Source organism: Cygnus olor, chromosome Z, assembly GCF_009769625.2.
Source record: "Cygnus olor isolate bCygOlo1 chromosome Z, bCygOlo1.pri.v2, whole genome shotgun sequence".
NCBI classification, from domain to species: domain Eukaryota; kingdom Metazoa; phylum Chordata; class Aves; order Anseriformes; family Anatidae; genus Cygnus; species Cygnus olor.
The window spans coordinates 23,649,888-23,672,772 of NC_049198.1; the positions used below are offsets into that span (position 1 = coordinate 23,649,888).

Here is a 22,885-nt window from a genome sequence, read left to right on the forward strand (position 1 = left end):
GCGGACCGTAGAAGCGAGCCGGCGATACCCGCAGAAACGAGCTGGGGAGACAAATAACCCTTCCAGTTTATTATGTTTATGTCAAATGACCACTCAGAGAACCATTCCAGTTTATTACGTTTACGTTTAGTGACCATACCCGCTGACAACCCCAACGCCCCCCCACACACCCAACATGGCGCCCCCCCTCAGACCCCCGTTCCCGCCCAAGCCCCGCCCCTCCCGCAGGGTCGCCATGACGCGCCGCCGCCGTCCTGTCCACCCCCCCCCCTTCCCCGCGGCGCAGCACTGAGCGCTTCCGGCGGCTGCGGACGTGGCGGCGGCGGCGCCTGCGCCCCGAGCGCCGCGCATGCGCAGAACCCGGAGGCGGCGGCGGCGGCGTCGCGGAGCGGGCGCCCAGGCTGAGGCGCCCCCGCGGCGGGGGAGGCCCGGGCCGGGCCGCAGCGCCCCGCCATGGAGGAGAAATACAGCGGGCAGGCCTTGGCCGCCGGCGGCGTGCTGGGGCCCGTGGATGTGCCCAGCGCACGGTAACGGCCGCGGTGGGGAGCGGGCGGGAGGAGGGTGAGGGCCTCACTCGTGAGGTGTTTTGGGGGGGGGGGGGGGGGTCGTGAGGCGGGTGGGGGCGGGTGGGGGTGTGAGGGGGGGGCTTGGGGGGTGTGTGGAGGGTGTTGGGGGGTTGTGTGGAGGGTGTTGGGGGGTGTGTGGAGGGTGTTGGGGGGTTGTGTGGAGGGGGTTGGGGTGTGTGGAGGAGGTTGGGGAGGTGTGGGAGGGGGTTGGGGTGTGTGTGGAGGGGATTGGGGGGGTATGGAAAAGGTTGGGGGGTGTGTAGAGGGGTGTGGAGGGGGTTGGGGGGTGTGTGGAGGCGGTTGGGGGGCGGGTGGGCTTGGAGGGGGTGTGGAGGGGGTTGGGGGGGATATGGCAGCCCCCGGTGCTGATTTTCTCCCCTCTCCCGCAGGCTGACCCGGTACGTCGTGCTGCTGTGCTTCGCAAAGTTCCTGAAAGCCGTGGGGCTCTTCGAGTCCTATGACCTGCTGAAGGTGGTCCACCTCGTGCAGTTCATCTTCGTGGTGAAGCTGGGGTGAGTGTGCCGGAGGTGGTGCCTGTTGGTACAGCACGCTTTGGCTGCGGGTTCAGGGTCCTTGTCGAGATCATACTGGGCGCTGTGTTGTTGTGGAACGATCAAGGAGGAAAGGACATCGAGGTGGATCAAGGAAATGTGCTGATCACACCAGTATTTTTCTCTCTTATCTGCACTCGTAATAATTTCAGAAGCTGCAAAGGGCTACTTAAGAATTGATGGTTTATGATAGTACTTGGTATAGAAAACTTAGGTGTGTCCGTATTTTCTTAAGGTGTAAAAGATGAGTGCTTTCCTGTACAACTTGTATTCTTGTAGTTCTTACAAGCTTCAACTGATATTTTTCCCTGATTGACAATTAAAGTGTGGAAATTGGTAGCAAATATACAGAACCAGCCTTTGATAACTTACAGGCATGGTCCTACTTCATGTTCAGATGAGACGATGTGGAAGAGCATTTCTGTAGGTTGGCAGCACTGAAATATTTCTAAGATTGAAATGTTTCTGAGGTTGGCAGCACTGAAATGTTTGGGACTTCATTTTCTCCCTTTTATTTCAATTTGTTGACGTTTCTTGGCTTTTTGGTAGTGTGTTCCCAAACAGCATGGTCTTTTTTTCTCTATCACTTATCCTTGATCACAGTTGAGGAAGAAATGTCTTGTTTTCTGACATTTCTAACGGAACGTTGTAGTCAGCATTCAGTATGTGAGGAGGCCTTTGGTTGTATGCATTTTGCTAACAGTAGGTACGTTATTAGTACTGTACCAACATTCTCCTAAAAACTTTTCTGAGATCAATTATTTTGATTTTTGTAAGGCAAGGGTAGATTTGTTCAAGCATGGTATTGCTAGACTGCCAAGGGAAGTGGTTGTCCTGCTCTGCTCTGCACTGCTGCAGCCGCACCTCAAGTACTGTGTGCAGTTCTGGGCAGTGCAATAAAAGAAGGACATAAAACTGTTAGAGAGCGCCCAAAGGAGGGCTACAAAGGTGGTGAAGGGTCTAGAGGGCAAGAAGTATGAGGAGCAGCTGAGGTCCCTTGGTTTGCTCAGCCCAGAGCAGAGCAGGCTGAGGGGAGGCCTCATGGCGGCCTGCAGCTCCCTCACGAGGGGAGCGGAGGGGCAGGCGCTGAGCTCTGCTCTCTGGGGACAGCGACAGGACCCGAGGGAACGGCATGGAGCTGGGACAGGGGAGGGTCAGGCTGGGGGTTAGGGAAAGGTTCTGCACCCAGAGGGTGGTCGGGCACTGGGACAGGCTCCCCAGGGCAGTGGTCATGGCACTAAGCCTGATGGAGTTCAGGAAGCATTTGAAGAACGCTCTCAGACACATGGTCTGAGTTTTGGGGTGTCCTTTGTGGAGCCAGGAGATGGACTCAGTGATTCTTGTGGGTCCCTTCCAATTCAGGGCATTGATTTGGATTCAGGGCCAATTCAGAACAGGACATTGACTGTTCCCCAAAGATCTTATACGTAAAACTGACCAGAACCAAAGTTAACTTGTCATCAACTTCTTACTAGTATCTGAAAAATACAACTGAATAATGTGTGCTTTTAGTGAAAAATAGAGGAAGCTCTTTTGTAAACAAAGTGTGAGATGAGGAGAGCTGGTTTGAATAAAAAGGTAACTGCTAATGCATTAATAGAGAAAACTTTCTCTTTTTAACAGGTCTGCATTTTTTATGGTTTTATTTCAAAAACCATTTTCTTCTGGAAAGGTTGTAACCAAGCGTCAGGTGAGTTTGACATATGTAATAGTAATTCACATCTTTGTAGATACTCCTGACAATGTGGCTCTTATCAGAAATCACTCAGGAAGAGGAACAAAGGTTCCTCCACTTGGCAGATGTGGTTACAATTTCCAGAAGTATGTAACTGACTTTTTGTCTACTGCACTGTAAAACACAATCAACATACTTAGCTTTTGTCAGCTCCCATAGATAGTTTGGTGAAAAGATTGGTCTTTGGCTCCATGCAGGCATTTATTTGATCTGAGGACTGGACTGTTGAAAAGAGCTTAGTCTACTCAGCAGACTTTGACAGTCTCAAACAGCAATTTCCAGTCTGCCAGGGTGTCAAAGTGCTCCGGTTGTGCCCCTCTAACCCACCAGAGTGCTTTCTGCAGGCTGCGTTGCAATCAGGTTGAGTGTAGCTGCTCTTCGGAACTGTGTGGAGTTCCCAATAATCCTGAGAAGTAAGAGCAGGGCTCAGATTGCAACCTATTCATTTGTAGGAAATAATTTTTTCTACCTGTCCCATATTCATCTCGTTTGCATATAATTGTGTATGCAAAAACTTGATCCACGCGGAGTTACCAGAATATGTACTAACTGGAGCGAATATGAAGGATAGCCTCAGAAATGTTTCAAATGTTAACTGTTTTCATGATTAGCCATATATGGTAGAATTTTAAAGTGAACAGAAATAAATTACATCTTTGGTTCACGTTCAGAAAATCTTTTTATGGTTTCACTTTTGCTTAAAAGTAAAAAATAAAAATAAATTTTAAAAAATGAATTTTGAAGATGTGATGTTAGCCATAGGGAGTTTGTTTCGTTTAATGCATTTCCAAACCGATTTTTTTTAAAACTAGCATTTAAAGTTAGTAACGTATTGAATAACTGAATTATAAACTTATTCCAGAAGAAGAAGAGTTTAACACATGCGTAATTTGTAAATTACATGCGTAATTTGTGAAATTAAGGTTTTAGTCTCTGTATCTTAGATGGTTTATCTAGTGCTGTCTATGTTTATCAGATATGTACAATAGATAACCTGTCAAAAATGCTATTTTCTAAATGGACTTCAATTTTTTCAGTATATATCTAGAAGGCTCTTTTTTTTTTTTTAAAGAGTTCTTGTGAGAGCTGTATCATAGAATCTAGTACTGTGGTAGAAAAGAAATGCAAAAATTGTCCCTAATATGTTCAAACGGACCAAAGCTGCCTGGCAAAGTAGATGATAAAAAAAAAAATAATACTCTAAATTTTGCAGAACTTGCAGAACATGTGTTTTCGCCTGTATTTCTACAGCTGAAAAGAATGTCTATGGCATGTTTATTTTGAAAGCATGGAGAAAATAATGAAATACCTTTCTTTTGTAGTGGATCAAAATTTTTAAGCATGCTGTTGTGGGATGCATCATTTCACTCTTGTGGTTTTTTGGCCTTACTCTTTGTGGACCACTCAGGTAAATATATATTTACTGTAAACAAAGTTTTGTCTTTTTAAACTAATTTTTGTGATCTTTTCCTTGTCTTCGCCTTCGTTTTTCACTTTATGTCTGTCAGCCTGTGGTGCCAGCATTGATTTCTTTTTTTTAAATGAACTTTCATGCTTTTTCCTGTGCGTCTGTTTTACCAGGGAAAAGTTGCATGTAATTTTCTGTAGAAATTTTAATTTTCTTTTGTCATTGTTGGACAAGATTCCAGTGAAATTCTTGACAATGGTTAAACCCTTGGTGTGAGTGATACAGCAAGGTAACTTGTACCGACTGTGGTTTTCGTTGTTACCTTAGTGTGGTTTCTGTAACCCCATTTCTGCTGCATGTAACTGTTTGAAATCTATGGCTTGACAGCTAGTGATGGGAGCTTGTATTGCTGTGCCAGGTGACTAGAATTCATTTCCCCATTTATTGCAGGGTACTGTTTTAAGTCTGTGCTCGTATGGTGTGTTGGAATTGGGTAGCGTTAGTGCACGTACCCTGCATGAAATCACTTGTGCTTTTTGTTAGCATTAAGGAATGACTAGCAATAAGAGAATGACAAAAAACAAACAGTAGCTTATTAGAAAAGTATCTTTCTTTAGACAGAGGGAAAGTAAAGCCTTAAATTATATATTTTATGAAGTTGATGATTTACTCTCTACACATCAGAAAGCATACTTAAGAATAAAACCGTTTCTTTACTGAAAGGACTGTGAAGCCTTGAATCAAGGCTGCTCAGGGAAGTAGTTGAGTCACCAACCCTTGGGGTATTTAAAAGACGTGTAAATGTTGTGCTTAGGGACAGAGTATAATGGTAGACTTGGCAGTGGTAGGTTAACAGTTGTGCTTGATGGTCTTAGAGGTCTTTTCCAGCCTGAATGATTCTACGAATAATAGGATTTCTTTAAGAAAATACAGTAGTGCCTTTCTGAATGCTAGGTCTTCCTAGCATTCTGCCTTCCAAACACAATCAGTAGCATGGTCCCTGGTAGGTTGTAATTGTGCAAGGAACTGCTGAAAATGTTGGTAAACTTGACAGTGATTGTTACTCTCATGTTCTCCCCTGGAAAGCTGTTGATGCAGCTTGTTAGTCAGCCTTCGCTACCTGAAGGAGAATGTATGCAAGTCAGAATTTCTTGTTTTCAGTAGTTAAGAAGTTCTGAGGTTGCATAAGCTACCTAGCAGATGATCAACACTTGAGTGAAGGAGATGTTACATGGCAGAACAGGGCCTCTTTTTCAGGGAGCCAGAAACTTTATTTTGAGAATACAAAATGGGAATTGTAATGGGAATCACTTTTCCATCTTGAGCAAATTAGTACTTTCTTGCATTACTACAAGGAAGTTACAGTTTAAAGTAGTCCATAAATGCATGTTTTTGATCTGTTACTTGACTTATGAAGTTGTTTTGTGATATACCTGGATGTCACCGGTTAGACCTCTTGCAGGTGGAGGCAAATAGATTTGCAGTTATCCTTTTGAGCTGTTTAAGCTTGCTGTTCAAATAGCAGGATAAATCTCTAACCTCTCTGTCACTGAATTTTAGCTGAAATGTATGCTGTCAAGCTCTTGAAGCAAACTTCTAAATGGACGTGGGACCTGAGTGTCTATTTCGCTTGTTTTTTTTATAGGACACTGCTGCTATTTGAACACAGTGATGTGGTTGTGCTGTCTCTCCTTAGTGTCTTGTTCACAAGCTCAGGTGGAGGACCAGCAAAGGTATTTAAATACAAGTATTACTTTATCCAGAACAAACAGTACTTTAGACCAATTTTCATAGTAGCTGTGTGTTTTTTTTTACCTTAATTAGTGGTGAAATTATACTACCTGAAATAAGAAATAGGACATCCAGAGAAAAACAGTGGGTGAGGCTGCTTGAGTTCTATGACAGATATCTGAGTTTTTCTGTTTGTGTGTGGAAGAGCACCTTGAGAATGATTTTTGCACTGTAGCATTCTTTGTAAAGGGATTTGGGGTTCAAACCAACAAAAGGACGGACATGTACACAGTGGTCTTGGCCCTCAGGCACGGACAGCAGCAGCACAGTCTTCAGATTCCTGCCTAACCTAGTTGGTTTCTGTAGCTTTTCACATACTTTATTTTTCTAACAAAAAGTTCTAACTGCTTTAATTTGTGTATAAGCCTGCATGTGCTGAATTCTTGGCCCTGTCTTTCACTTAATCAGATCTATACATGAGACATCTTTTGTGTGAGTCCCATCACACACAATTTCAAAAGATATTGTCAAATCATGCCTAATCAGCCCTAAATGGAATGAGCTGATCCCAGCATTTAGTGGTCTTTGGTCACTTCCATTCAAAAGCAGTGACAGCTGAGGGAAAATACCTGATGATGGTGTATGCTTGAGGCTAGAGTACTTGCTGTATAAGAAAAAGTCTGGATTTTGACTCAGGCTTTGAGTGTCAAAATCTGTCTTGTAAGTTATTTTGGAGTCCCGAAAATGTTTTCAGGTTTTTCTTAGAGTAGCATGAACAGCACTATTATCTTATGATGCTCTACCACACCCACATACCCCCTCAAACTGAGATTGTTTCGGGCATCCAGCATGAAACTGTTCATCAAAAAGATAAATCCTTTCTTCAGCCATTCACTCAAATGGTAAGCTTAGAGTTGACCCTTTGAGAAAGAGGTTCTTTGTGAATCTGTATCTTAGTAGATTACACCTAGCAGTTAAGCTGCACATCTAAGATGGCAGAAACATGGGATTGATTGTTGTGATAGCTGTGTTTAACTTAAGAGGATGAATTGTAATAATGGCTTTTAGCTGTAGGTCACAGTGTTTTGCCAAGATGATGAATACCAAAATTGCAGTGTTTTAAGTCAGGATAGACAAGTAGACTTCTCAGGCACCCGGGAGTTCATAACCACTTTTGTCTCTTCGTCATGAAAGCACTTGCAGAGCTCTGATTTCTTAGAGCCTTCACACAGGGCTGTAGCCTTTACCTCCCCTAGGACAAAATTCTACAGTTTATCAACTAGGTCTTGTTTATAGTTCCTTGATACTACACAGAGTATTAAGTCATCAGGCTTAAGTAGCTGTGCATTCTGACAGGCAGAAATACACTGTAAAGAAAGAAGCAAACATTTGAAGTTCATAAGATTCAGTGTTCTTGTTTGTTAGAGTGGTGATTTACCCTGAGTTATGTAACAAATCTGGAAACTGGAATAAATATGAAATTATGTTGTCACAGTCAACTTTCTCCAGAAATGTTTGTTTCTTCATGCTTTTCTTACTGAACTAAAGTTATGCCTACATTGACTGGAGGATTGGGAAGGAATGTTCCTAGAATTTTTAACATTAATCTTTTACATCATATTATAACTATTTTTCTTCCAGACAAGAGGTGCTGCATTTTTCATCATTGCTGTCATCTGCTTACTACTTTTTGATAATGATGACCTCATGGCTAAAATAGCAGAACATCGTATCCTTTCTTGCTATGTGTTAAGAGCAAGTGCTTATTACTACTGGAGCAGGGAGAATAGAATGTTAAATTGAATGCACCATATTAAATATACTTGTATTTTTCTTGATAGGAATCTTAGCTTACAATAATATTATAGCATAAGATTTTATTTCACATCTAAATGCTGGTATTGGCAGATGAATGAATGCCGCTGCTTGCTTTGTCGATAAAATCTGTAGCTGTGTTTTAAGTTCAGTAGTAGTTAAAGGCTGCCTTCCCATTTGCACATATCAGACCATTGAGGATTGCTTCTTTGATCAGCTTTCCTTTTTTAGAAATTCTATACATAATGGCTGTATCCTCAGTGTGTGCAGTAAACAATTGGCAGCCTGCCTGGCAGCCTTTCTGTTATATCCAGAAAAAATTGTTTCTGTGCTCTTGGAAATGTGTTAGTAGTGTCACTTCACCTGCTATTCCGAAGAATGGTGTGAAGTAGCCTGCAGTAGCTCCAGTAACAATGGAGTTTGAACTTCAAATGGAAGTTGACTGACAAGCTTCCAAAGTCACTAAGTATGTGAATTTTGAAGTAAGTTTCCAACAGGTCTTCTCAGCATAGTGAAGTCTACTGGAAAAAGACCTTGTATTTGAGGGTGTAAAGTAACAACACAGTCATATGAACAATGGCAAGGTGAAAGTAAACTTTCTTGAGGAAGGGTGAAAACGTGGAATTACAGATGCAAATGGTATATTCAGAAACAGTATTGATTATTCACTTAAAACTCAGTTAATTAAATTCATTGTCAAAGTGCCTTTTAGTAAATAGTTTTCCCAAAAGCTATCAGTAGTTCAATATTTGGTGGATTGTGCTTGTCAATTTCTCTTAGTTTTCTAAATTTTCTAATCAGTGTCTAATTTCTCTTAGTTTTCTAAATTTTAGGTATATATGAACTGAAAAAATACAGATCATGTTTTAGACACGTTTTTGTATAGATCAGACGCATTTTTATAAATGATGTTGTAGACACATTGCCATTTTAGTGCTTTTAGTAAAAATCGAATTTCAATGCTATTGAGTGTATTTTTCGAAGTCTAGTTGCCAAGATTATTGTGAACTCTGTATCTTGACTGATATGTAGGATTTAGCAGTGAATGTGTTCTTGTGTTTTAAACTATTATTAACTGTTTTCTGTGGAAATATTTTCATCTTTCATGAGTTTTAAGTATCTCCCAAACTTGTAACACTTATTTTGAACACTTATTTTGTTTACTTCTGTTTCTGTGGTCTTTTGCTACCTCTGCCTGTTCTTTGGTGTAACAAAAAAAAATCATCTGATGAAATGCTTCCTTAATTTTGTTAAGCTGAGGGGCATCATGACAGTGCTCTTACCCACGTTCTGTATACAGTCATTGCTTTCCTGGGTGTTGCAGATCACAAGGTAAGTTATTTCTTGTATTTTAGTAGGGTGATGGGTACTTGAGTTTTGTAGGTAAAAATTTCAGCAGCTCAGAGTTCAGCAAAGCCTGAATCAAAACCAAAAAGTTCAACACTCCCCCTCCAAATTAGAACTAAACCTGCACTATAGTTTTTGCGTCTTGACCAAGTTTTGGAAATATTAGAAAGAAGCCAAAGTGAAAGCCAAACCCTTTGAAGTTTATGTATGCTTTCAACACTTCTTTTGTTTTGTAATGGAGGATGGGAAATCAAGTCTTTTCTTTTGATTTTTTTTACTTGAAAGATTTCTCTTTCTCCTCTATGCTGTTCACTGCCAATTTGCAGCTGTTGTATGCCAGTTAATGTTACTGAGAGTTTTAAACTACAAGGTTTTTTTTTAAAAAAAAAAAGTAGGCTGTTGTGGGTAGTGCAACAGTATAATCATGTACATTGATTGCTTTATAATTCATGTATTATTGCTTTAACTAGAATAACAATCAGAGGAAATATCCCATCTTTGTTTTCAGTTGATAAGGAAAACATGTTAACCTTTTTCATGTAAATATGACTTTGTTTAGAGTGAGGTATTAGACTCATAAGAAATGATAATGGGATCTCTCTGCCTTTCCAGGGAGGAGTACTGCTTCTGGTACTGGCATTGTGTTGTAAGGTTGGTTTTCACATGGCTTCCCGAAAGCTTTCTGTAGATGTGGGTGGAGCCAAACGCCTTCAAGCTTTGTCTCATCTTGTTTCTGTCCTTCTGTTGTGCCCATGGGTCATTGTCCTCTCTCTGACAACAGAGGTAAGGTATCAAGTACACACTGGCAAAAATAAGTCATTTTTTGTGATGCTTCTGTTTGTGAAGTGCAACTTAAAGGTGTTTTAAAGGAAAAATTTAAAACTACAAAATTTGCCATCTATATTTTTCTAGAAAGCTGTGATTGAAGTTGTTCCTCTATATTTTGATGTGCATCTTCATGTGATACCTTAATTTTCTCTTGTACATGATAACATTATTTTATCTTTCTAACTTCAAATATATTCTGGATTCTTTTACTAACATTACACAAGGATTGATTGCTATAAATATATGTGTTTTTTTATTTTTTGATGAGGAGTATATATTGTAATTTAAAAGACATGTTCATTATGACTTCCTGCTTAGATTGGAAGGATAATAGAACAGTGCAAACATGGCATTGCACATAGGATTGCTTTTAAGGACAGGAAGATATTTTAAATAAACTACACAGATGCTTTTATGTCTTCTATAGCTTGAATGTTGGTTTTATATGATCAATTGAAAGTATAAAAGAACTGATGGATTGCTGAAAACACAATGAAAGTGGACTGGATTTAATGCTGTGTGCACAAACATATCTAATAGTGAACAATCCTGTTTGAAATGTGTTTTCATTGCAGAGTAAAGTAGAATCTTGGTCTTCTCTCATCATGCCTTTCATAACAGTCATCTTTTTTGTTGTGATCTTGGATTTCTACGTGGAGTCCATATGCTCCGTCAAGATGGAAGCTTCCAAGTGTGCTCGATACGGATCCTTTCTTATTTTCATTAGTGCACTGCTTTTTGGCAACTTTTGGACGCATCCAATAACAGACCAACTTCGAGCTATGAACAAACCACCACACCATGAAAGCACAGAGCACGTTCTTTCTGGAGGAGTGGTAGTGAGTGCTGTTTTCTTCATTTTATGTACGTACTTATATTTCTCTTTTATTATATCTATTATCCATGTTATTTTGAAGCCAGTAAGAAAATGGCTGTGTGCAAAATGCTTTTGAATGAGCTTTTTATGGACTCCTTTGAATAAAAACAGCCTGCAACGTCGTCCCTTTACTATACAAACAAAAAATGCAATACCTGTTCTGTTGTGGAAGTGATGATCTGATCCTACATACGAGTGAAGTGTAATGGTGAACCTTAAGATGAAGTTGGCAATCACTTTGCTGCCTTAAAATGTCATGTAAGCTTTGATTGCTGATAAAATGCGTTGTTTCTAAGCTTCACAGCTATTTCATAAAAACAAAAACTTCAATACTTTCTTTGCAGCTGCCAATATCCTGTCATCCCCCTCCAGGAAAGGGCAGAAGGGCACCCTTATTGGCTATTCCCCTGAAGGCACTCCTCTGTATAACTTCATGGGTGATGCAATCCAGCAAAGCTCTCAGTCATTACCCCGGTTTATTAAAGAGTCACTGAAACAGATCCTTGAAGAGTATGATTCTAGGCAAATCTTCTATTTTCTGTGTTTAAATCTGGTAAGTCTTCTTGTGTGTTTTTTTTTCTATCTCAGTTGTACAGTATTAAGAGTTATTTTAAACACTTCCCATGATTGGTTGTTTTTTGTTTTTAATGGCCCTAGATACAGTATTTTCATTAGATAAAATCTTAAAATGGAAGAATTTTATGCTATTTTATGCACATCAGATGCTACTGAATTTCACTTGTTATTCTTGAACTGAGTAGCTTGTTTGATAACTGCAAGCCTTTCAGAAAGAAAAGTGTTCTTGAAGTGAAGGTGTCAAAGAATGGAGAATATTTTTCTTGGATCATCCCAAGTATCAGCAATGAGAAACAGAAACCAAGATGATTCAGATTACCAATGATACATCCTTTAAATGATGGACGGTAGTTATTGGAATAAAACAACAAGAAGGACTTGTACTTCAACAATTCTTCTTCTTTTCTTGGAAATTGAAGTAATTTTTGAGTACCAAGACTCTGAGCAAAACATGAGTCATAAAAGACAGGGCTTTCTAAACTATTATTCATAACACTAATGGCATGCAAGCTACAGACCTGCACAGAGCTGTTTCTGCTGCTATCTAATCTTGTAGTAAGTGGCAGGTTACATTGATCCTTTGTCACAATGCAGCAGTGGTTCTGTGTGTAACTGTTGCACCAGTAAGTAAAAACAGGTGTAATAGTAGGAACACTGGGTCCTGTTCAAGATGGAGGTATCACAATGTTACCAGCAGACAAGCTGAAAATAATAAGGCCTTCATGGCTGTGAATGGCAAAATACTAGAGAGTGGGATAGAGTAATGTCATTTTGGACCAAACAGTTTTCATTTCTAGCTTATTTATCATGAATAGGAAAAGGTTATGAAGTAGGCATGAATCTTTCATCTGCAGAGACCTCTGTTCATTCCTTGGCAGTTACCCAATAAAATGGGGAAAAATCTGAAGTATCCATTACAACTTTAAGAAATTCCATTATGAAATTTAAAAGATGGGAAAGGAAGTCTGTAGGCAGACCAGTTAATAAGAATACTAAATCATACGAGGAAAATGTTTGTATTAAAAATGTTCCTTGTTGTACCCTTCTCAAAACTAATTCCTAAGATTTAAGCAGTCATCTAATCAGGGAAGAAATTTTTTACACAGCAGGATACTAGAATGTAATTGGGAATAGCTTCAGCTGCATTTTTTTAATAAAATGGATTTTTTTTGAATTCTTCTGTCTAATTTGGAATCTGGAGCAGAATTGATAGCAGTTAATTTAGTCAATTATTGGCATTTGCAAATGGCTATTTATTTCAGCCACCCTGATGCTGATATTTGATTTTTTACAGAGAGTGCTCAAGCTAGCCTAACATGAAGAACAACTACCTTCCTTTAGATATTTATAAGTTGACAGGTTGTATACCTTAAGTATACATATATATATATGCACATATATATACACATATATATACACACACACACATATATATATATAATTAAACAGGTGTTCATAGGAGGTTTGGATTCAGATCACAGAATCCCAGAATGGGTGAGGCTGGCAGGGCCCTCTGGAGGCCAGCTGGTCCAACCTCCCTCCTCAATCAGGGACACCCAGAGCAGGTTGCGCAGGACCACATCCCAGGTGGCTTTAAAGATCTAGGAGGGGAGACTCTACAACATCTCTGGCCAACCACTGCCAGTGCTCCATCACTTGCACAGTTAAAAAGTGTTCCCTTATATTTAGACAGAGTGATGGAACTTCTTTTTCTAGTTCAATTGAACTTTTTTATTTTTCAGTGATTTACAATGACTCTTAAAAAATGAGTCCGTAAGTGGCAGACTTGAAGCTACCATGAAACTGCAATAATCACACCCATCCTGACTATTCATTTTTATAGACACTTAATAGGAAACGTGTATAAACAGCATTGCTTTCTACACTCGTGATAGATCAGATCAAAGTAGTTACACTGTTTTATGACAGCGCTTAAAATTTTGTCTGCATCGTATTAGTTTAAAATTCTAAATCAAAATGTAGATTTCCTTATTTACTCATGTATCTAAGGCTTTAAGGGAGAGTTGGTGCAAGAGTATCCCTTCATAGACTTGGAATATATCACATGTTTTTCTTTGATTGGAGGAGAAAGAAAATGGTCTGGAAATATTTAGAATGGTACCTTTTGAAAACTAGCAGGCATACTATGAAAAGAGTTTCTGGCTGGATACCAAGACATTAAATTACAATTTAATCTTCACGGGAAAAATTCAAACTTTTCTTCATTTTAGGCTTTCACTTTTGTGGAGCTTTTTTATGGAGTATGGACCAATAGCCTTGGTCTTATATCTGATGGATTTCACATGCTTTTTGATTGCTCTGCACTAGTGATGGGGCTTTTTGCAGCACTGATGACGAGGTGGAAAGCAACTCGCATATTTTCCTACGGGTATGTATATTAACTTCTTTAATGACTACATGAAAATTATCCTACTTAATCATTTTCAAAATGTCCTACTAAAACAGTATGTTCAGGATGTTTTTAATTGTGTGTGCTTCTCTGTTTGGTTTTGGTTTTTTGTTTTTTTTTCTGTCATTGCTATTCTACTCCTGATCATGTCGTTCCACTCCTATCCCAGCCTAAAAGTGTGTGAAATTTCATTAGTGTTAATCTCTACAAATAAATCTTTATCACTGTGAATATTATTTAGTAGTTGTCTCACTGTATTTATGTATTTAATAAAAATATATTGAAAGTTGTTGTTCATATGGGGATTTCACTTCCATTGACATAGGTAATAATTGTGTATAGCCATTTAGCAGCTTGAAGTCCTATGTATGTAGCATATATTAAAAAATATTTGTGTTATTAAAATTGTGCTATTGATACATGGACAGTTGTGAACTAGCCACCTGTTGATCAGAAATAAATGGCTAGGAAGTTAAGGCTTGATTTTGTGGCATTGAGAGAAAAAAACTCAAAAGTTGTATTAGACATATTACAACTTCATTTGTTATTACTTTTAAATTTGTTCAGGATACTCATTCTTTTCTCTCAAAAGTACTTACGTTGGCTTTCAGATATGGACGTGTAGAAATTCTCTCTGGTTTTATTAATGGCCTCTTCCTGATGGTAATTGCTTTCTTTGTCTTCATGGAATCGGTGGCCAGACTGGTAGATCCTCCAGACATAGACACAAATATGCTAACTGTAAGTTTTGTCATTACATTTGAATGTTGTTTTGCAGTTGATGGTCCATTTATGTTCATCTTTAATATTTAAAAAAAGAGAGACTAAAGTTGCATACTCAAGATCTAAATTGTGACTTGACCCTTTAATGCATAATTCCAATTTTATAATTCAGAACACATCTAAATCTAAAATATGGAGATATATAGGACTGAATATAATTTAATTGTAAAAGTTAAATTGATTTTTTTTTTCAGAGGTGCTACAACTCTAATCTATTAGATAGTTGTCTTTCTGTGACAAAAGGTACTAAGGAAATAATCTATACAAGACTAAATTTGGTTCTGCTTATGTAAAACAGTGTCAGTTATTACAAAAAAAATTATGCTTATCTTTGAGAAATCTCAAAAATTATCAGAATTCATAATGTGTTGCAGTTGGAATAAATTCATAATGTGTTGCTGTTGGAATAAGCAATCATGAAGCTGTTGAGTAACTAAGTTAACTAACAGCATCTGTGTTTCACTGCTTTCCAAAGCCTCTTCAAGGTCTCCTTATTTAGGTTTTCAGGCTTTCATTGTTTTCTTCCAAAATATGATAGTATGTTTTTCTTGAAACTAAATTTTCTAGATCATGGAATATTGCAAGTCCAAGCCTACATTTATCAAATTCATAGTTCGACTTGTTTTCTGTATGACACACACGTGAATTCATGTGTGTGTCATACAGAAAACAATGTGTTTTCACAGTGTGTGTGTGAATTTTACCTACATAAGAATCGTGAATTTTTTGTAGTTAAAATTAGAGGCGTGCATTGCTGGAGTCAAGGCCTGTTTTTTTTTTTGTCTTTCTAATCTTCAATATTTGTCCCACTTTCACTGCCAATTTTTCTGCTTGCAGGTGGGGAGGGTGTTAACCTCTGTACATGAGTCCTATTTGCATAGCCAAGGAGAGATCTGGTAGCCCCCAAGCAGGGCTTGTTTAACTCCTGTATTAGCTGGAATTACAGTAATTTTTTTTCAAGAGAAGTATGGAAAAATATGCAGATAAAAAGCACAACTCAAACAGTAATGCAGTAATTGCATTAACTACTACTTCAGTTAACTACAATTTTAGATGAGTGTACGTGTCCTAAATATTCTTACACTTTTTTTTTTTTTTTTGCCAAAGAATGCCAGCAGAGCAAAGCTTGTAGCCAAGCCACATTCTCTTCTTGGAAGTAAATGAAAACAATCCCTTCCTCGTCATGATTTTTGGATGTTAGGCTTTGCATTTTGGTGGTAGTTGTTGGGTGGGATTCTGGGGGAAAGTAGGGGGAATTGTTTTTTTTTTTTTTTTTTTTAGAGGAAAATAAAAATCCTTTGAAACCAACTTGTATACTGACATTTTGCTGATGAGGACCCCACACTGGAATAATCCGTCTGTTGATGTTAAGGCTTCCGGGTTTTTCTTAGTTCAGGTGTACAGTGTTTCTGATTACCATGTTCTAGAAAAGAAACCTGAACATCTAGCAAGATGTAGTGACGTTAAAGACTTCTCTCCCTCTCACAGCCAGTCTCTGTTGGAGGGCTGATCGTAAACCTTGTTGGTATCTGTGCCTTTAGCCACGCACACTCCCACGGGGCTTCTCGCGGAGGCTGTCATTCACACGATCACAGCCATTCTCACCACGGGCATGGCCACGGCCACAGCCACGGGCACGGCCATTCCCACAGTGACCATGGGCACAGCCATGGACATTCCCACGGATCTTCTGGAGGAGGCATGAACACCAACATGAGAGGCAAGTACGGATTGTTAAACCATAAATGACGTGGGTGTTCTCCAGCAGAATTTTAAGATTTTCATAAACCTGGTACTGCATAACATTCCTAAAATATTCCTTCAGAAGTGATCTGGCAATCATTTAATGTGGTATACATTAATTTCTCAGTGTTCTTTCATAAGTGAGTTTGACTTGAAAGAAACGTAATTTGAATCGTTTATTCACACAGCCCTCTCAGATGTGGATAATACCCAGGGACCAATAAAAAGCACTAACCTATAGTCTTAATAACTAGTCGTCATAAACGTTACTGAAAAAAAAAATAAAGTTGTTATCTCAGAGTTCCATCTCAAAATGCAAGTAGAAGGTCTTTGTCTATAAAGTTACTGCCATACTTCAATGCATCATGTTACAGCTGGTTGTAAATCACTGGGGGGAAGGGATAAAGAAGCAGGAAGAGCAAATGCAGACCAGGAATCTGGGATGTGAAGCAATATGCTTCTACTTGTATTTGAGAAGATAAAGCGGTAAAGATGAAATTTTCTAAATCTAAAATTGGAATCTGGTGACAGCAGTATATTTAAAATTGCAGAATAGGTGCTGCTTAGAATCTTCTTTCTTTCTCGTGAGAAGGTAGTTCTATACCAACTGTTTCACTTACAAAAATCTATAAAGGAATGGGCTTTTGTGTAAACTTGTCAGAGCACCAGAATTTTAGCTAAGAGACTGATATTTCATTGGTTATTTTACATCAGTCACAGTTTAGTTGACTCCTCCATTGACAGATATTTTTGTAAAGTCTGCCCATACTCATTCTTCCAAATCCTTGTGGTTAATAAGCATTAGTTTTACAAATGGTTAAAATTTTTTTCTATACCATTTGAGTGTAGACTGGAAATGATGCCCATGATTAATGCAATATAAAGGATTATTCTTATTATTGGTAGGTAGGCAATATTCTTATAAAATCTGAACAAAGCCTATAATAAAAAAAAAAAAAACTATCAATACTAGCACGCCGGTGCATTTACAGTGATCTTTTTTCTTCTGTTGAGGAGCAGTGTGCACTGATTCCTCTAGAGGGAGTAAAATGATGATGCTGTATAGTAATAATCCCACTAACAATATAAAGCTGCATTTACATTTTAATTTGTAAAAGTCTGCCTGGATTATTGTGCTGTAGAGTGAAAATTGTGGTGTTTTTTAACATTGATTTGTGATTAAACATTAGGAAAAACTAAATGTTTTCTTTCATTTTGTAGTAGGTTAGGCAGATAGTTACCTTCTCCAATCTTAAGGGATACTAATACAGTAAAACCCACAGTGTTACCACTAATGAGCATATATGTACATTTTAAGCACAAGTGTTCAACTTAATCACTCAGTGTATTTTGTTTTCAGGTGTGTTTCTGCATGTGTTAGCAGATACTCTTGGCAGTGTTGGTGTTATCGTATCCACAATATTTATTCAACAATTTGGATGGCTGATAGCTGATCCGCTCTGCTCTCTTTTTATTGCTACATTGATTTTTCTCAGTGTTATCCCACTATTGAAAGATGCCTGTCAAGTGCTTTTGTTGAGGATACCTCCGGAACAGGAGAAAGATCTGCATGCTGCTTTAGAAAAGGTCAGAACTAAAATTCAAAATGCTTTCATATACAAACATATGAAGCTGTGCCTGCCCTTAATAGTCGGTAAACTCAAGCAGTTCAGCCTGACAGCTTCTGTTGTCCAAGACAACTTTGTCTCAAGTTGTTTTAAATCTGCTTGGCAGAGATGTGACAGGACCAGGAGTTCTACTGATTAAAGATGTTTTGTAACTAAAAAAAATTATCAAAATGAGTTTTATTCATTGGCACCATGTATTGTTTTTTTGCTTTTATGGGTAACATATGATTTCAGGTAAATATGGTAGCAGTGTCAGAAAGGTGCTTAATACTAAGAAAGTAACAGCAATTCCCAAAAGGTGAGAGCTGATGTGTACAATTCAGGTTGTAGGATTTTATCTTGAGCCTGTGATAGCAGGTTTTCTTAGTTGTCCCATACCACGAAGGACATGCTGGTTCAGAGTAGGTAAGATGGGAAAAGTAATGCTGTTTTTGCGAATTAACATCCTCGCTCTAATGCATTCTCCTCCTGCCTGCCACGCTAAGGTATCTACTTTGAAGCAGTACTTAGTCTTCACTGCTGGCTCAGTATCTGCCCAAAATCACACTGTAGATTTCAGCGTGGAGGGCTCCTTGGTGTCAGAGAACTACTTATGGAATTCTGAGGATGCCATCAACTAGAGGTGAAAGGGAAGTCTATCCTAATGTTCTTTGTCAATGCAGGGGGAGATGTGTTCTTGTCTGTGTGAAAAATGAAAGAACGTGTGGAAACTGGTTAGGAAAGGCTTGTGTCACGAAAGGATAGTGAGGTACATGTTGGAATGTTACCTCCTGAGTAGGGAAGACAAAGTAGTTTTGTGAGGCTGAGGAAAAAAGTACTTTTTGAAAACAGTTGAAGAGCAAGTAATTAAACAGCACGAAAACCATTTAAAAATGCATTAATATCAGCTGATACAGTTGTTGTGGGTTGGCTGCAGCAAGGTAGCCACATAGCCACTTGCTTGCATTCCCCTACAACCACCGCCACCCTTAGTGGTACAGGGGAGAGAAAAGGAAGAACAAAACCAAGAAAACTCGTGGATCGATACAAAGGAAGTTTTACAGATGCAGGAAAGTGTAGTGGTGGGGAGGAAAGCAAGGGACGCGAAGGAAATCACTCTCTCCTCCCACAAGCAGGCTGATCCCCAGGCAGTCTAAGCAGCGGCCACCTTGGAAGCTGATAACCTCCTTCTTCCCCTATCTGAGTTTTTATTGTTGAGCACGATGTTATAGTACATAGAACTCCCCTCGGGCCGGCTGTCCCTGTTGTGTCTGCTCCCAGTTTCTGGCCTAGCCCCAGCCAATGTGCTGGACTAGGGGCAGAGTGGTGGAAACAGGATAATGTGCAAGCGCTGCTGTCCCTGAATGTGCCTGGACAATGTGCAAGCACTGCTCACCAAGCATGGAAACTCCAGTGTGTTACCAACATCGTCTTGGCCACGAATTCAAAATGGAGCATTGTGCAGGTCTCTATAAAGAAAATTAATTCCATCTCAGCCAGACCCAGTGCAAAGATCAATTTCAAAAAGTTAGGAATTATGGGAGTGTGTTTCTGTGCAGTGTACAGCTATGATAGCTGCCTATCCTGGATAGTGTGGTAACAGATGCCCTAGATCTGATGAAAAGGCCAGGCCAAAGCTGGTCTGTCTGATGTTGTTGTGACCTGAACAGTTTTTTTCTCATCCAAATATTTAGCATTATACTCTGCAGGGTTTTCGTTTAGTTTGATTTCTAACTTCTTGACAGTAGCAAGGTGGCCTTTAAGTGCTACATTATTTCTGTGTGTGACTTAGGTGGAAAGCTGCTCTGCTATAAAGCTTTGTTTCCGGCTGAAATATTTCCTATCAATATGCATGTGCATGCACAAGTTTAAAATGTGTTCTTAAAAGTAATTGTTGCTAATGCAATTTTTTTACAGATTCAAAAAATAGATGGGGTCATATCCTACAGAGATCCTCATTTTTGGTGTCACTCTGCAAGTGTTGTGGCAGGTACAATACATGTGCAAGTGGTATCAGATGTGATGGAACAACGAATTGTACAGCAGGTAAGGTGCAAGGTTTCTAGACCCTATTCTCTTAATTTTTTACTCTGTATCCTTATTTCAGTCATAGAGTGAAGTCTGAAGCTGCAGTTTTTGATCATTTTTGTAAGCTATTAGTTAATGTTTCAGAGATGGTCTCTCATGCTTGGCTTGCCAGCTTGGAATTATTCAGTTGGCCTAAAAGGGTCACCTGCTAAAACTTCTAAACAAAAAAAAAAAAAGGAGAGAAAAAACATTGATTGTGAAATTATGTCTACTGTGAGAAAAGGAGGAGGAGGTTAGGTTAGTTCCATGTTTCAAAACAGGCACTAAGTGGGAACTAGGGGGATGTGAATGCTAATCATGTGTTTGTTACTTGCTTACTAATATTGTCAGCCTTGGTTTTTTTCTTTCTCAAATACCTTCAAAAGGTGTTTATGTCTTTATGCAAGGCACTGAGAATTACCCGTTATGCAGAAATCATAAAGCTGTACTCTACAAAGCAGGTCTTCACTTCTCCAGGAAATTGAAATTCTTTGTGATAATATATTTTTAATATGCAATATTTCATATTGAGAATAGCGTACGTTATTGTTACAACACTTTATATGCATTTAATACTAATGTTAGCCATGCTGTTTTATTCAGGTTACAGCAATTCTGAAAGACGCTGGGGTAAACAACCTAACTGTCCAAGTAGAGAAGGAAGCTTATTTTCAGCACATGTCCGGCCTCAGTACAGGATTTCAAGATGTCCTTGCAATGACTCAACAATTGGAATCCATGAAATACTACAAAGATGGTACTTACATCATGTGACATAAAGTTGGGTTATTCAAAGGGTAAATGGTGAAGCTGTAGGATTCCGTATCTGTATTATTTTTGTCAGGAGATCTTGCACATACCTGTACAGAAACAAATGTACTATATATTTGATTTTTTTTAAGCATTGTATCTTTATTAAGATCAGATCAAGATGCTTTTATAAAGGAAATTAGGACTAGAATATTTGCTGTATATGTGAGAGTAATGGAAATCTTATATACTGTACATCATGTTTATTAAACAGGAATCTTGCCACTTGTGGATGAGCATGGATATATTCCATACTTTCACTTAAGTATGGCACAGCATGATTGTAAATTTGTTAGCAGGGGAAATGGAGATAGTTTACATTGGAATATAAACAAAATCAACTTTTTTCTTCCAAAAGTAGTTGGAAGACTGAATAAAAAATATTCACGTATTTATTATGGGGAGTAAAAACTAAGCTGAATACAAAGTCAAGTTTTTGCAGAGTTTGTTAGGTAATATACAGTTTTTATGTTTTGTCTCTGCTTTTAACACTGATTTCTAAATTTAATTTTACTGCATCAGAGCAAATAGTTGTTACCATTTTAAATTTATATCAAATTATTTTTTAAGGGAGAAATCCACTTTAGCAGTGAGAAACAGGGAGGAAAAAAAATGCAGACACTTTCGTTTCCTGGGAAGACTACGAATCTAAAAAACCCTCTACAATATTTTTTTTCATACCTTTTGTGTGAGTAACTGCAAACACAGTAGTTTGAAGCTTAAAGAAATTCATCCAGGAACATCATGGATGCTCAAACTCAGCTAAACTTTTCCCTTTTTAAGATAAATTTTTCAGTCATTTACTTGATTTTTATCATACAGAATAACTACTTGGATGGACTTCATATTTGTATATTTTTTGCGGTAACTAATACTAAATATTCCGTAGCTTTCATTTGTGCCAAAAGTCTATTTTACATTGGAAATTAATAGACCAGGAAGAGCAGCTGAGTGACCTGGCAGGTGAAATGTTTGCTACATATGGCTCACTTTACAGCTAAGGAGCTGTTCAGTTGCTTTTTCTTCCTTGACTTTTGTTCGAGATAAGTTGTAGTGACTGAATATTTAGCTTGGCAGAAGGAAAAGAGCCTTCCATTCTGGGTTAAGTAACAGGGGCATGCTTGAGCTATTGGATTTAAAAAGAAAAAAGGTGTTCAAACTATACCATAATACAGTTACAGGTGTATTGTAGCTAATTACACCATTATATATTACTCAAGGAAGCAGTCCAGGTTTAGAGTGCTAAACTGTAGTAGTCTGGGACTTGTCAAGCTATTGAAACAAACTATAAATACAGACTTGGTGATTGAAAAGAGAAGAGGTATGTTTAAGAAAGAATTAATGCATGTTGTAATCTTAATACTGTGGAAAAGACAAATCTGTCTTTAGGGAAAACCTGCTAACAGCAGTAATACATGTGTTTGGAGGTGCTTACCCTTACATCTGTCTGTCTTCCTTTGCCCCCTTTTCTAGTCTGAAAATCCTTAAAAATTTTCCTTGAAATTCAGCAACCAATTCAGTGGTTAGCAAGAGCAAGTACGTCTTTCAGTGTTCTGCATATCGTAGCCGTCTTATTTTGTTATGTTGCTTTTCAGTTCTAGGTATTTAGGTAACTGAGAGTCAAAGCAAAGAATTTAATGGATGTTAGTAGAATTTGAGGCTAGTGTGTTGTAGAACTTATTGGATTAGATTTAACAGCAGTGCAGCAGTCTGAAATGTCCTTGAGCAAGAACTCTGTGTTTCCTGTGATCAGACTGTTTGTAGAGATCGTAATGTTTCTTTTTTTATTTTCTAAACAACTTCGCATTCCATTCTCTCCCACTAGTGCTGTACTAAAACAACGCCTGCAGCACGGGACTGACTTGAAAAACTGTTTTCAAGAAGTTTCATTGCTTTCATATCGGTTTGTGTAGTCAAATCTTGATTGGCCTTAAGTCGCTTATTTCTCACAATAGCACTTCAGAACCAGCAAAATTCTCATAATTTGATCTCTGTTTCTCCTATTTCATGCCTTTTGCAGTGGTTTTCTCA

The 22,885-nt window shown here is 38.6% G+C and overlaps 1 protein-coding gene across 1 annotated transcript; it reads left to right on the forward strand.

Annotated features, from left to right (window-relative positions):
• The first annotated feature begins 363 nt into the window (after window positions 1–363).
• SLC30A5 (solute carrier family 30 member 5) lies at window positions 364–21,079 on the forward strand. Its single transcript, XM_040540855.1, has 16 exons — window positions 364–527; window positions 956–1,078; window positions 2,741–2,807; window positions 4,175–4,260; window positions 5,906–5,993; window positions 7,633–7,720; window positions 9,062–9,138; window positions 9,766–9,936; window positions 10,557–10,845; window positions 11,203–11,411; window positions 13,666–13,823; window positions 14,456–14,585; window positions 16,116–16,347; window positions 17,731–17,957; window positions 19,895–20,023; window positions 20,648–21,079. The coding sequence occupies exons 1-16, from the start codon at window positions 454–456 to the stop codon at window positions 20,816–20,818; spliced, it is 2,319 nt and encodes a 772-aa protein (XP_040396789.1). The 5' UTR covers window positions 364–453; the 3' UTR covers window positions 20,819–21,079.
• Window positions 21,080–22,885: the final 1,806 nt, after the last annotated feature.